At 44.6% G+C, this 15,602-nt stretch overlaps 1 protein-coding gene across 5 annotated transcripts in view; it reads left to right on the top strand.

Moving 5' to 3' along the window:
• The window catches only part of FAT3 (FAT atypical cadherin 3), a 452,709-nt gene that overhangs the window by 358,976 nt on the left and 78,131 nt on the right, over positions 1-15,602 (top strand). For all 5 annotated transcript variants that reach the window (XM_035116283.3, XM_035116282.3, XM_035116279.3 and 2 more), the window contains exons 9-10: positions 1,651-1,861; positions 9,667-13,740. In XM_035116283.3, the coding sequence (XP_034972174.3) occupies positions 1,651-1,861; positions 9,667-13,740 (4,285 nt within the window). The remainder of the gene's footprint in view (positions 1-1,650; positions 1,862-9,666; positions 13,741-15,602) is intronic.

Below are 15,602 nucleotides of genomic sequence, written 5' to 3'. Positions count from 1 at the left end.
ATCTCGCATTTCTGTAGGATTTTCCCCAGGCAGAAGACACTGGTTTATGCGCCTAAATTACAAAGGGGGGGGGGGGAGAGATTGTTCTGCTGTGAAGTAGGTGCTGAATATTATGGAGCAGAAATTATTATTGTTGTTTGTTGGCAGTGGGTTAGAACTTCTAAACTAACCTTGACTTTCATCTCGCACCTTCTGAGAAATTTTACTAGTTTTTTTTTTTCCAGGGATGACTGGATCTCACTCAGTTCCCCTTGTCATAGTATTTAGCAAGGAGAGAGTCAACTTCATAGCCTCCAAATGTCCAACTGCCTCTCTAGTCACGATCTATTTCACGATCACATCAGGATCTCCTTCCTGCTCTGTGATTTCCCTGTGTGCTGGAGCACACCAGAGAGCTGCTTAGGTTGGTTGGGAGTGAGAATGTGTCCTTAAAACTGGAGCGGATGGTGCATGTGCCGTAGTATCTGTACAAAATCTGGAAGTAAAAAGCAGAAAAAAAGATGGATCTGGTTCTGCTCCAGAAGGAAAACCTAATAAACGGTGATAGCGAAATATTTTCAACCAACCCAACTACTATTCAAGTATATAGCTTTAGCCTCAAGGCCAGGATCTGTTACTACATATTTTTTTAAAAAAATATTCATGATTTTCAGGTTTATACATTTCAATAATTTTACAGTCATTTTAACATTTCAAAACTTGACTTCCTTCCCCCTCTTTCTACGGTTCCTTAAATTATATTTTTTATATTATCTTCTGCATATCCAAATTAATTTAATTTGTTCATTTATTCATCTGCTTTAAATATTATTATTCTTTGGCGATCACTCGTAGCCGAGTAAGATTGTCTTCCATAAACACAGTTTTAACAATGAGTCCGTAAGTGACTGTGGGGGCCAATTCTGGATCCACACGTCCTTCCACAGTGGGGACATAGGTTTCCAGTCGGGAGTTGATCATGGTGTGGATTTGCCAAGCGTGCCTTCCTCTTAGCACGTTTCTCCCTTACGTCCTGAGATTGAGTGTCTTCAAAGCCCATGACACCTTTGGTAAAGGCTGTTCTCCAACTGGAGCACTCTATACTCTTATGAAACTGCAGGTTATTACAATAATCCTGCCAATGTTCCTATCTGTTTGCAATTTGTCTGTAAATATTCAATAAACCATTTCCATTCTTATATATATATATATATAAATTTTAAAAAAAATTGTCCAGTAGCACCTTAGAGAGCAAGTAAGTTTGTTCTGGGTATAAGCTTTTGTGTGCATGCACACTTCTTCAGATATAAAAAGTTTGTTATCTTGATTTCTTATTCTTCCGGTAAGTTTCACCATTTTTGCATATTCCATAAGTTTTTGTATCCATTCTTCCTTTGCTGGGACTTCTACGTTTTCCATTTGGGGGCAAGTAACATTCTTGCCGCTGTAGTAGCATGCATGAATAAGTTTATATACAGTTTAGGTAGTTCTGTCCCTATAATTCCCAAAAGAAACTTGTTATTACATATTACAGTAGTGAACTCCCTAGTTTAACTAGGCAATGACGTATTGAATTCATGACTTCTTCCCCAGATGCAACGTTGGGGGGGGGGGGTTGTGGCCCTACCAGTTTTCCTCTGTGCTCCAATGATTGTTGCTCCTTCTCCCCAGGTTCGTGACCAAGAGTTCCCCTATCGGCGGAATTTGGCAAGGGTAATTGTCAACGTGGAAGACTCCAACGATCACAGCCCGTACTTCTCCAGCCCTTTGTACGAAGCCTCTGTGTTTGAATCAGCTGCCATTGGATCTGCTGTTCTGCAGGTCACTGCTTTGGACAAAGACAAAGGCGAAAACGCAGAGCTGATCTACACAATCGAAGCAGGTTAGTAAGTGAGGGTTTTTTGCACTGTAAGGTTGCGCGTAATAAAATCACACGCTGTAATGCAATTGTTTGATAGAATTTAAGATAACAGCAAGGAAGGTAAGTATGCCAAGGTTCCTTAGAAATCAATGAGGCCTTATGTTTAACCCATTTGCCTTTTTATGTCTTGCATTCAAGAGATGGTGCTTTGTGGGGCCTTTTTATGCTTCTCAGAATTGCACCGTTGCTGCTGCTGCTGCTGCTGTTGTACTTGCATTGCTAAACACACTTACTAAGGAATAAGCCCCATTGAGCCCAATAATTATCTGTTGTTTGTTGACGTAAAAAGCATCCCCATCACCAGTACCAAACCAGAAAGGTTCCCAGAATAGCTTCCAGAAGTCAGTAAAAACAAGATGTTTGCAGGAATATAATCTAGAGAGCTTGACATAGAATCATAGAAACTTAGAGTTGGAAGGGACCCCACGTTTCATCCAGTCCAACCCCCTTGCAGTCCAGGAATCTCAGCTAAAGCATCCAAGACAGATAGGCATCCTACCTCTGCTTCAAAACCTCCAAGGAAAGAGAGTCCACCACCTCTCCCGGAAGTCTGCTCCACTGCTGAACAGCTCTTACTGTCAGAAAGTTTTTCTGAATGTTTATTCAGAATCTCCTTTCTTTCAACTTGAATCCATTGGTTCGAGTCCTGCCCCCCAGAGCAGGAGAAAACAAGCATGCTCCCACCTCCATGTGACAGCCCTTAAGTTATTTGAAGATGGTGATCATATATCCTCTCAGTCTCCTCTAAACCTACCCAGCTCTTTCAAGCGGTCCTCATAAGGCTTAGTTTCCAGACCCTTGATCATCTTGGTTGCCCTCCTCTGCACACATTCCAGCTAGTCAACATCCTTCTTAAATTGTGGTACCCAGAATTGGACACGGTATTCCAAGTGTGGTCTACTAAGGCAGAATAGAGTGGTACTATTACTTCTCTTGATCTGGATACTATACTTTTGTTGATGCAGCCTAGAATAGCATTAGCTCTCTTTTTTGTTGTTGTTGCATCACACAGTTGACTCATGCTAAGCTTGTGGTCCACCAAGACCTCTAGATCCTTTTCACATGTACTGCTAGTAAGCCAGGTGTCCCCCCCCTATATTTGTGCATCTGGTTCTTTCCGCCTAAGTGCAGAACCTTACATTTGTCCCTACTGAAATTCATTTTGTTAGCTTGTGCCCAGTTCTCCAATCCATTAAGGTCATTCTGAATTCTGATTCTTTCTTCTGCAGTATTAGCTACCCCTCCCAGTTTGGTGTCATCTGCAAATTTGATGAGCATCCCCTCAATTCCTTCATCCAAGTCATTTATAAATACGTTAAACAACAACGGGCCCAGGACAGAACCCTGCAGCATCCCACTTGTGTCTTTTTTTCCAGGATAACGAGGAACCATTAATGAGTACTCTTTGGGTTCGTTCAGTCAACATAAAAGGAAAGAAGGGGTGTGGGTGGAAGAGGAAAGCAAGCAAACTCAGGCACAAATTCTTATCTTAAAAAATTCTTATGTTGAACAGCTGACATGGAAACAACTCAAAAAGAGAAGGAGCTGAAGGGAGCTGAACTTTCAGCAAAGCTGGCTGAGTAGCCCTTCTCTCTCCTCTGCCTCTCCTTCTCTCTCCCCCTCGGTTTCAGCATGATAGATAAATGCTTCCATTTGGTTATAGAAGATGGCTGCAGAATCACTCCAAGTTTGATGCATTTCAGCCTTGGCAGTCCAGTTCACTTTATCCTGCAGCAATTTTCCTGTCTAGTTGAGGCCATTGTTTCCATCACTTTCCAGTGGTCATTGTTCTTTTGCCTCTGCTGCCCCACCGTTTTATTTCAAGGAGCCCAACTGGCAGCCTCTCACTCTTTTCCAGTAATGGAAACTTGCTTCTGTCAACCACTGCCAGCTACTTCTGGACTTACATTCCTCTGCTTGCATTTTAGAACAGTGGCCAAGGACTCGGATCTTTCAGCTTGCATATATATATACATCTGGCAACCTGAGTACAATAAACAAACATTGGGTCAGTCTTTTGAGCCTGCCCTCCCTGCCCTCAGGCCTACCCACTTAACCTCAACCATGTGCACAGAGTTCTGTGGAGCATTTATCCAGTGGCTTGCTACGTACAGGCCTGTGCTCACAAATGCACAGTCTGGGATGGATCATGCATTAGCAGATTTACATTCTTATGCATGCAGAATTACAGCAAACATGCAAAGGGCAGGATGTGGACTGAGCATGTTCCGCTTGTCCCACTGCACCTTTACCTAATTTGCCAATGTTTGGATAAAGCATGTGCCCTCCTCCTGGAACTGCAGGCTTGATCACCCTTACCAATCAACACTGATTTATTTTTATTTTATTACGATTATCAATTCTATACAGTACTGAATTTGTGCATCCCAATCTATACACCAGTGTGGCGTAGTGGTTAAGAGACTCGTAATCTGGGGAGCCGGGTTCGTGTCTCCGCTCCTCCACATGCAGCTGCTGGGTGACCTTGGGCTAGTCACACTTCTCTGAAGTCTCTCAGCCCCACCCACCTCACAGGGTGTCTGTTGTGGGGGAGGAGGGGAAAGGAGATTGTTAGCCGCTTTGAGACTCCTTCGGGTAGTGATAAAGCGGGATATCAAATCCAAACTCTTCTTCTTCTTCTTCTTCTTCTTCCTCTTCTTCTTCTTCTTCTTCTTCTTCTTCTTCTTCTTCTTCTTCTTCTTCTTCTTCTTCTTCTTCTACACCACCCCACTCAGTCTGTAGCGTCATGAATCGTTAAGATGACATCATGAGATTGTCGTCGTCTAAGTACATGAGGTTGACAAGTTTAGGTTCTTTGAAAGGGAATTGGCAGAGGTAACTCATCAAGTTGTCAGAAGACCCGGATCTTAAACCCTAGTTGCTGCTAAACAGCTGCAAAGCAGAAGGGGAGTGCATGACCCAGTCAGCACTTTTCCTCTGCATCAGCTCCCTCCCTCAAGCCACTACTCCTTGGTGTTGTGGTAAAAATCCATTTGGACTGCATTTGGGTAGAAAGATGGGGAGGCGGGATTGTGAGGCAGGGAGGGAGGGGCAGGATTGAGGCTCAGTCATCCCTCCACTTGTCCAACGCTTCTTCGCTGCAAATAGTCTTGCTCCTGTTGCTTTGAGACTTAGATCTGCTTCCAAGTGTCTAACTTGGTCCTATGGTGAATGGATAGAGTGATACAATGGTGTTAAGATCAGCTGTAAAAAGTGTGTAATAAAATGGCTCCCATAATCAAGGAGGAGGGAGGGATGAGGCAGTGGGCTGGAAGTGTGGGCAGTGTGAGGCTTCTATCCAGACCAATTATTCCAAAGCTTGAAACCCTTTGATAAGACTATCTCCCCATGACTGCCTCTGATTTCGATTTCATCCTCCCATGTTGCCAGCAAGTCAAGGTTTCAAACCTCTGTCTCAGCTGCAAATTCCCACCATGTCGTTATCCCCAGATGTTCCTTGATGCAACGTAATAGAACTTTCTGAGGCTGTCGTTCCTCTGACCCATGAAAGGGATGTGCAGGGAGGATGCTAATTTTAACTGATGGGTTCAGCTTATATGCATGGTTTCTTATTTCTCAGGGAATTCAGCTCATGTGAGCACAGCACTCAGTAAAAGAAACCAATACGCACACACTTTAACAAGATCTGAATCCAGGTGAGAGGTGATGAGCACAGAAATGTATAGATGTGTTCATATATTTCCATCCTAGAAACTATACAGGTGGCAGAGGCACATACTGGCCTCTACCTGTATAGTATAGGCCTGTATAGGCCTCTACCGTTGAGTGGTTGAATCATGTATTACCTCTGTCACCTATTAACTTATCCTTTTTGTCAATCTGTGGATCAGGAGTTCCAAAATTGTGGTCCATGGACAACCAGTGGTCTACATGCTTCATTCAGGTGGTCTGCAGCCTGTCTGGATTTGTGGTTGTGTGTAATACAAATAAAATGCAATTTATAAGAAATGAAGGAAGCTGTACAATACAATTAAAAACCATACAGCATCTGGCACTGAGCTATAACAAGACAAACAACCATTAAGCACTCCTACAAGATCCTCAGCTACTTTAAGTTGGCCCATAGGGAAGAAAGGTTGGGAACCACTGCTGTTGATGGAACGTAACACAGAGGGCAAAAAGATTGCAAGCGGCAGGACTGTCTCGCTGAAAATGGGAACCCTGTGTTGAAATGTCCCTTTGCAACATGGAGTTGAACTTAGCCTGTGTCCTGTCTCATGGTGTCCAAAAACTACACATGATGGAAATCATGCCAGGGAGGGTGGGGATATTCAGCAAGCTCCACCACTCCCCTCCCCTGTGTTGCCTTTGCCCTATCAATTTATTCCTATTTTATTTCCACAATTCATTTCACACTTTAACAACATAGTCTCTAAGCTGTGTACAGTAAGGTTAAAAAGATACAGTAAATGTGAACTCAATGAAAACTAATAGAAAAATCAGAAAACCTTGCTTGAAATAAAATTAAAAGGTCTTCCTCAGGTGCTGGGAGTTCAGCAAACGAGGGGGTCTGTCTGATTTCAGCCCTCCACAAATAGGAGGGCAAGTGTCTGAAGCTGGGAGCCTCCTGTATTCATAGAGGTTCTCTGGGCATTCAAAACACTATAAAATCAGGGTTGTGAAACATGCATGGACCTTCCACAGATACAGGTGGCTTTGTGCTCCATAACTTTGCCTATACAGGGTGACCTATATGGTGGTGGATGGGGTAGAGGTAGCGTTCTCTCATTTGTTTGCTTAACTCCAGGAGCCCAGCTGCCCAATACCGACTCGAATGTCTAATCTTAGGTGCCTAATCTCCAGATCAGTGTTGTCTACCGTGACTGGCAGTGGCTCTGCAGGGTTTTGGGTAGGGTGTCTCTTCCAGCCTCTACCTGGAGACGCTGGGGATCGAACCTGGGACCTTCTGCATGCAAAGCAGATGCTCTTATCCCTAAACCATGGCACCTTCCCCAAAGAAGGATGCTTGAAGATGGCTGAGTACAGCTATTGTGGGTTGCACCATCTCTGGTTGCACGAAGAAGCATCTGCTCGTGCAATTTTGAACCTGAGGTGAAAGGTGGGGTGGGGTGGAGGGTGAGCTTTATCTCCTGGTTCTGTTAAAGTGTCCAAAGTGAGCCTAATCCCTTTCACTCTCCTCATTTCCCATCACTCATGCAACCTTTTGTAAGATGCCTGAGAAGGAGCTAGTGATACGGAGAAGTGCCTAGCGTTGGCAGGGAAAGGGCCTTGGCTCAGCGGTAAACCACCTGCTTTGCAGGCAGAAGGTTCCAGGTTCAATCCCCAGTATCTGAGGCTAGGACTGGGTTAGATCCTTGTCTGAAACTATAGACAGCTGCTGCCAGTAATACTGAAGTAAATGGGTCGTTGGTCTGTCTCAATAGAATGCAGCTTTCTGTGTTCCAGGGCATTGGATAAGCCTGACAACACATTACGCAGGTGAGGACAAGATGAATGCAGGGAGTTTCTGTTGATTCCACCACTAGCTCCATGTTCCTCAGAACAGGTCATTCAGTCCTCATTGTATGCTTTTGACAAAAGAGTCTCTTGATCCTACATCATTATTGTATTTTGTATGTGGCAAACCCTGACCCTCTAAGGAGCCCATTTACATCTTCACTGAACAATGATTCTTCTTGATTTCTCCCTATCCACTAAGATCAATAAGCAAACCTTGCTGTCATTAGCTTCCTTTTATCTATTTGATGAGCTATTATTTTGTGTGTATTTCTTGAAATATATATATATGTATGCTGTTCTCATGCTTCGCCTTCAGTCCTATTGAAGCATTCAACCAGTAATATTAAATTGCTCAAAATCCTCATTATTTCAGGCCATGAACTGTTGTTCATGCATTGAACAATTTGGCTTCTTCGTCTTTTATCTCTATTTTGTGCCAGATCTTAAACCCTTCTTCTTTGAAGTCCAGGAGCTTTCAGTAAAATGCATTTTCTAGTAAACATGTATGAAATCAAAGCCTTGTTAGTGTAATCCTAGGCATATTGATTTAGAAGTAAGCCCCACTGCATTTGATAGGACTAACTCTGGGGTGAGCGAGTTTAGGATAAGGCTGCAATCCTATACACACTCACCTGGAAGTAAGTCCTGTTGAATTTAGTGGGGCTTACTTCTGAATAGACATGGGTAGGATTACTGTGCAAATCGCATAATGCAGGCAAGCAAAGTCCATAGATCAGCTGCAGTCGGTCACATAGATCCTAGCAGGCGGTGCTGTATCAATACTACAGCCCGGTTAATGATTTGCAGATGGCTTTGCCTATCTAGTGCCCTCTAGATATTGTGGACTGCAGTTTTCATCAGCCCCAGCCAGTACAGCTGTGCTGGCTTTGACTGATGGGAATTGTAGTCCAAAATGTCTAGAGGTCACCAAGTTTGGCAATGGTTTGTTTACCCTTTAACAGCATCTCTGCACTATAGACTTAAACTACTGTGATCTCTTCAAAAAGCGGTGGGAAGTATAATTACACATTTATTTACTTATTTATGTAAAAGCATTTCATGTATATCTTTGGAAGGTAAACAGCGTTTCCGTGTGCTGCTCTGGTTCGCCAGAAGCAGCTTTGTCATGCTGGCCACATGACCTGGAAGCTGTCTGGGGACAAACGCCAGCTCCCTCGGCCTATAGAGCGAGATGAGCGCCGAAACCCCAGAGTTGTCTGCGACTCAACCTAATGGTCAGGGGTACCTTTACCTTTACTGGGCTTGGAACTAGATTGTACTTCACCTGTATCTTTGATGTACGTCAAAGAGAGGCTCTGTGACCCGACTTCCAGCTATTGTTTGTCTCCACCTCTAATATAATGGTGTGAAATAAGTATTGTTAGAAGATAATGATAATTTAATTAAGAAGTAAGATATAGATTGTAAAAGGATAAGATGTAAAAGATAGAGAAATAAGGTAATATTAAAGTAATAATTAGAGTTTATATAAGATTTAGAGTTTACTAAGGTTTGGGACCCAGGTGGCGCTGTGGGGGACCCAGGTGGCGCTGTGGTTAAACCACTGAGCCTAGGGCTTGCTGATCAGAAGGTCGGCGGTTCGAATCCCTGTGACGGGGTGAGCTCCCGTTGCTCGGTCCCAGCTCCTGCCAACCTAGCAGTTCGAAAGCACATCAAAATGCAAGTAGATAAATATACAGTTTATACAGGGACCCCAAATGGGCAGTGATCAGACCTAATTCTAGTACAGTGGAACCTCGGGTTGCATACCGTCCTCCTTACGAATGCTTTGGGTAACGAGCTCCGCTAACCTGGAAGTAGATGCCCCTGGTTGTGAACTTTGCCCCGGGATGCAAGCGGAAGTCGCGCGCCGACAGCAGCGGGAGGCCCCATTAGCGAAGGCATGTTCATGTTAAGAACGGTTTCAGCTTAAGAATGGACCTCTAGAACGAATTAAGTTCATAACCGGAGGTACCACTATATGAAATGTGTGCATGCAGAGTTAGTCTCACCAAGCAAAACACAGCCTTCAGGCCTTTAATGGTGGCTTACCAGGTTCTTGATAAAGCTGTTGTTTTTGCTGCCCACTGGGGACAGCAAAAATAGAGACAGTTGGGTTGGCAGCTGGCCATATATGGTTGATGGACTGAGTTGGAACTGGGGGCCTTGAGCTATGCAAGCATGACGTGATACCAACAAGTTGAAGTTCGAACATATTGCTCATCGTTTTTACATATTTGCATTTCATTTTTGATATATATCCCTATTTTTCCCCTCTCTTTTAGGGAATACTGGGAACACATTCAAGATTGAGCCAGTTCTAGGCATCATCACGGTGCTGAAGGAACCAGACCTGACCACCATGAACCAGTTCGTTCTGTCAGTCAAAGTGACCGACCAGGGCTCTCCACCACTGTCAGCCACAGCCATTGTCCGCATATCTGTGACCATGTCAGACAATTCCCACCCGAAGTTCACGCACAAGGAATGGCAAGCTGAAGTGAATGAAAACGTTGACTTTGGAACTTCCGTTATCTTGGTCTCTGCAATCAGCCAGTCTACGCTAGTTTACGAGGTTAAGGAGGGCAACACCAACGGAGCCTTTGCTATAAACCCCTACTCCGGAGTCATCACTACTCAAAAGCCCCTCGATTATGAACGCACTTCCTCGTACCAGCTCACCGTACAAGCCACAAACATGGCCGGGATGGCCTCCAATGCCACTGTGAACATCCAGATCATCGATGAAAATGACAGCCCACCAGTCTTCCTCTTCTCAAAATACCTGGGCAGCATCAGTGAGGCTGCACCTATAAATAGCATCGTTCGAAGCTTAGGCAACAATCCGCTTGTGATACGAGCCACAGATGTGGACAGTAATCAGAACTCTTTGCTTGTCTACCAGATTGTTGAGTCCACTGCAAAGAACTATTTCACCGTAGACTCCAGTACAGGTGCAATTAGGACTATTGCTGACTTAGATCATGAAACCATTGCACATTTCCATTTTCACGTCCACGTTCGAGACAGTGGGAATCCACAGCTTACTGCAGAAAATCCAGCTGAAGTCACCATTGATGTAACAGATGTTAATGATAACCCTCCGGTATTCAGCCAGGCCATGTTTGAGACCATCTTGCTCCTACCAACGTACGTTGGAGTTGAGGTTCTTAAACTCAGGGCTGCGGACCCAGATTCAGAAGTCCCACCTGAAATGACCTACAGCCTGATTGAAGGCAGCACAGAGCATTTTCTCATCGATTCTGTTTCTGGGGTACTGACTATAAAAAACAACAGCCTCTCCAAAGATCATTACATGCTCATAGCAAAAGTATCCGATGGGAAGTTCTATAGCACTGCCGTAGTGACCATAATGGTCAAAGAAGCCATGGACAGTGGCCTGCATTTCACACAAAGCCTTTACTCCACATCCATCGCAGAAAACAGCACCAATATCACAAAAGTAGCAGTGGTCAACGCTGTTGGAAACCGCCTTAACGAGCCCTTAAAATACAGCATATTAAACCCAGGGAACAAATTCAAGATCAAATCCACTCTGGGTGTCATTCAAACTACTGGCATCCCATTTGACAGAGAGGAACAGGAATTTTACGAGCTCGTGGTAGAGGCTAGTCGTGAGCTGGATCACCTGCGGGTAGCCAGGGTGGTCGTCAGAGTTCACATTGAAGACATCAATGACAATGCTCCGGTGTTTGTTGGGCTCCCATACTACGCCGCTGTACAAGTTGAGGCTGATCCCGGCACCCTGATATACAGAGTCACGGCAATTGATAAAGATAAGGATGCAAATGGCGACGTATCGTACCTGCTGAAGGAGGACTATGGGCACTTTGAAATTGACAGGCACACTGGCAGCGTCACACTAAAAGCAGCCTTTAATTCTGACTTATCTAACATAGAGTATCTAATTATCGTCATCGCCAAAGATGGAGGCAATCCATCACTGTCTGCATCTGTAGAACTGCCCATTACGATAGTTAACAAAGCAATGCCCGTTTTCAACAAGCCTTTCTATACAGCCTCTGTAAACGAAGACATCGAAATGCACACCCCAATTCTGAGCATCAATGCAACCAGCCCAGAAGGTCAAGGAATCATTTACATCATTGTAGACGGTGATCCCTATAATCAATTCAACATTGATTTTGACACCGGAGTCCTCAATGTCATCAGTCCATTAGACTATGAAGTAAACCCCATTTTCAAATTGACAGTGAGAGCCAGCGATGCTCTCACTGGTGCCCGAGCTGAAGTAACGGTGGACTTAATTATCAATGATGTCAACGACAACGCTCCAGTTTTCGACCACTTTGCATATAATGCCACTTTGTCTGAAGCGTCTCTGATTGGGACGCCTGTTTTGCAGGTTGTTGCTACGGATGCGGATTCTGAGAACAACAAAATCGTTCAGTATCAGATAGTCCAGGACACCTTCAACAGCACAGATTACTTTCACATCGATGGCACGAGTGGCTTGATCCTAACAGCCCGCTTGCTGGACCACGAGCTGATGCAGCAATGCAGTCTGAAAGTGCGGGCAACGGATAACGGATTCCCACCCCTGAGCAGCGAAGTTCTAGTCAGCATCTTCGTAACAGACATGAATGACAACCCTCCCGTTTTTAACCAATTGATATATGAATCGTACGTCAGTGAGCTAGCTCCTCGGGGTCATTTTGTGACTTGCGTCCAAGCTTCTGATGCAGACAGCTCTGATTATGACCGGTTGGAGTACAGCATCTTGTCCGGAAATGACCGTACAAGTTTCGTGATGGACAGTAAAAGTGGGGTCATCTCTCTGTCAAACCATCGGAAGCAGAGGATGGAGTCAATGTACAGCCTGAATGTCTCCGTCTCCGATGGTTTGTTCACAAGCACAGCCCAGGTCCATATCCGGATTCTTGGAGCGAACTTGTACAGTCCTGTCTTCACGCAGAGTATTTACGTGGCAGAGGTTAGAGAAAACGCCGCCCCTGGAACCAAGGTAATCCACGTGAAAGCAACAGACGGAGACTCAGGCATATATGGGCAAATAAGCTATTCAATCATAAACGACTTTGCCAAGGATCGCTTTTTGATTGATAACAACGGGCAGATCATCACAACTGAGAAACTTGACCGGGAGATCCCTTCGGAAGGTGACATCACCATATTCCTGAGAGCCCTCGATGCAGGAGGGAGAACCACATTCTGTACCGTGCGGGTCATAGTGGTGGACGAGAATGACAATGCTCCCCAGTTCATGACAGTTGAATACAGGGCAAGCGTCAAAGCAGATGTTGGAAAGGGCCATTTAGTCACCCAGGTCCAAGCAGTTGATCCAGATGATGGTGCAAACGCGAGGATTGCCTACTCGTTGTACAGCGAGGCCTCGGTTTCTGTTGCAGATCTGCTGGAAATTGACCCTGACAATGGGTGGATGGTAACCAAGGGCAACTTTAACCAGCTTAAAAACACAGTACTCTCCTTCTTTGTCAAAGCAGTTGATGGTGGCATTCCTGTGAAGCATTCGCTTATCCCTGTGTACATTCACGTTTTACCTCCAGAAACCATCTTGCCTTCTTTTTCTCAACCCCAATATTCCTTTACACTATCGGAAGACACTGCAATAGGTAGTACCGTTGATGTTCTGCATGTTTTGCCTAGCCAGGGTGCCACCTATAGCACAGTTAATGGTGAATTGCCAGGGAACAACAAGGATGGAGTGTTTATTATAGAGCAGGACACCGGCATCATAAAACTTGATAAGAGACTGGACCACGAGGCAATTCCTGCCTTTCACCTTAAGGTTGCTGCAACTATACAGCTAGATAAAGTGGATGTTGTGTTAACAGTGGATGTGGACATTAAAATTTTGGACGTCAATGACAACAAACCCATGTTTGAGGCAGCCAGCTATGAAGCCATCATAATGGAAGGAATGCCCATAGGAACCAAACTCATCCAGGTTAAAGCCATTGATGCAGATTGGGGGGCAAACGGTCAAGTCACGTACTCTCTCTCAGCAGAATCGGATGCTGACACAATCACAGAGGTGTTCACCATTGACAGCAACAGCGGCTGGATCAGCACCTTGAAAGACTTGGACCATGAGAAGAACCCTGCGTTTGCCTTCACTGTAGTGTCTTCCGACCTGGGAGAAGCCCTATCCCTCTCATCAACCGCCTTGATCTCCGTCACGGTAACAGACATCAACGATAACGCTCCAGTATTTGAGCATGAGCTCTACAGGGGCTCCGTGAAGGAGAGCGACTCGCCAGGCGAAGTTGTGGCTGTCCTCAGCACATGGGATGAGGATACATCTGATGTCAACCGCCAAGTTAGCTATCACATTACAGGTAATGGGCCTCGCGGGTTGGAGGGCTAAAGGCGGGGAGAGTTTGAACTCACTGGCAAAGCACAGGGGCTCAGCCCATGACTTTTCTGCTTAAAAAGCATCTTGCATAGCAGAACTAGGAAATACCTATCTTTGCTTGAGACCTTGGAGGTCTGTCACCATTCAGAATAGACAGCATTATGGAGCAGTGGTTTGCCATAGTAGTACAAGGCAGCTTCATATGTTCACCTCAAACCTGTTTTGATCCCTGGTACAAGGAACCAATCATAGAACCATAGAATTGTAGGGTTGGAAGGGACCCCAAGGGTCATCTATTCCAGCCCCCTGAAATACAGGAATCTCAACTAAAGCCTTCAAGACAGATGGCCATCCAACCTCTGCTTAAAAACATCCAGCGGAGAGAGCAATGTGTGTAGGTCTGGATGCCAGAAATTGCTGAGAACTTAACATGTCACGATGCAGATCCACACAAACCATTTTTTAGAGTATTATTCTGTTGCTCGGTTCAGCCCTAAGGACATCCTGCAAAAGTGCATAAAAACAGGGGAAAGTATCATTTGTATTGGGCCTTTTTAATTTAACCAACTCACACTTCACACTGTGTTGCCATTTAGCAGCCTCTTTTATATAACCCCCTTAAGATTTATGTTATCAGCATGGAAAGGATTATAGCATTGTGCATCAGCCAGAGAAAATGAGCAACATTTGTTTTTCAGAGTAGGCTGAGGGGGTAGGAGACTTTTGTACATTCATAACTGTCTTATTTTACTTAATTAAAAAAACATCCTTTCCATTCCTAGATAGCAAACCTCATTAGAAACATTCGTTTTTAAAGGCATTAAGTAGCCATAGAAAAGAAAGAAGCGGTGGTTCCCATATATAAAAACAGATAAATAATATATGGCTTGGGCTTCTTTGACCTTTTTTAAAGGTTGGGACCACAAATAACTGTTGGTCCATCTTGCTATTAGCACATTTACTTTCTTCCCATTGTGCTGAGGGATTGTCTTAAGGATGTTGTTTTTCATATTTTCATTCAGTGCAAGCATGCGCACACTTTGTGGCCTAGCAAATGGAATTCAACCCACTAGCCATTTGCTGCGACCTGCCCATTGTCAACCCTGTTGCTTTTTGCAGCCAAAGCTCCCATCATTCTTGTCCTATAACGGCTTAGGGAGCTGGGTATGTTTAGCCTGGAGAAGAGAAGGTTAAGGGGTGATATGATAGCCATGTTCAAATATATAAAAGGATGTCATATAGAGGAGGGAGAAAGGTTGTTTTCTGCTGCTCCAGAGAAGTGGACATGGAGCAATGGATTCAAGCTACAAGAAAGAAGATTCCACCTAAACATTAGGAAGAACTTCCTGACAGTAAGAGCTGTTTGGCAGTGGAATTTGCTACCAATGAGTGTGGTGGAGTCTCCTTTTTTGGAGGTCTTTAAGCAGAGGCTTGACAGGCATATGTCAAGAATGCTTTGATGGTGTTTCCTGCTTGGCAGGGGGTTGGACTGGATGGCCCTTGCGGTCTCTTCCAACTCTATGATTCTATGATTTTATATCACTTAATGGCAAAACAGAATTCTAAGCAGATTGCAAGTTAAGGCCATATAATTTGGCCCTGACAGCTGTGAGTAAGTGAAGCTGCCTTACACTGGAGCAGATTATTGGTCCATCTAACCCAGTATTGTCTCCTCTGACTGTCATTAGTTCTCTAAGGTTTTGCGGGCAGGGAGCTTTCCTCTTCACGTGCTTCCTGGAATCCCCTTTTCACTGGAGACCCCAGGTGTTGAATTTGAGACCTTCTGCATCCAGCCATGTGTTCTGTCAGCCAAACTGAATTCTGCCCATTGAGCCAGCCACCGTG

This window comes from Zootoca vivipara, chromosome 4 (assembly GCF_965207765.1).
Source record: "Zootoca vivipara chromosome 4, rZooViv2.hap1.1, whole genome shotgun sequence".
In the NCBI taxonomy this organism is placed as follows: Eukaryota; Metazoa; Chordata; class Lepidosauria; order Squamata; family Lacertidae; genus Zootoca; species Zootoca vivipara.
This window is presented reverse-complemented; position numbering and strand designations above follow the sequence as displayed.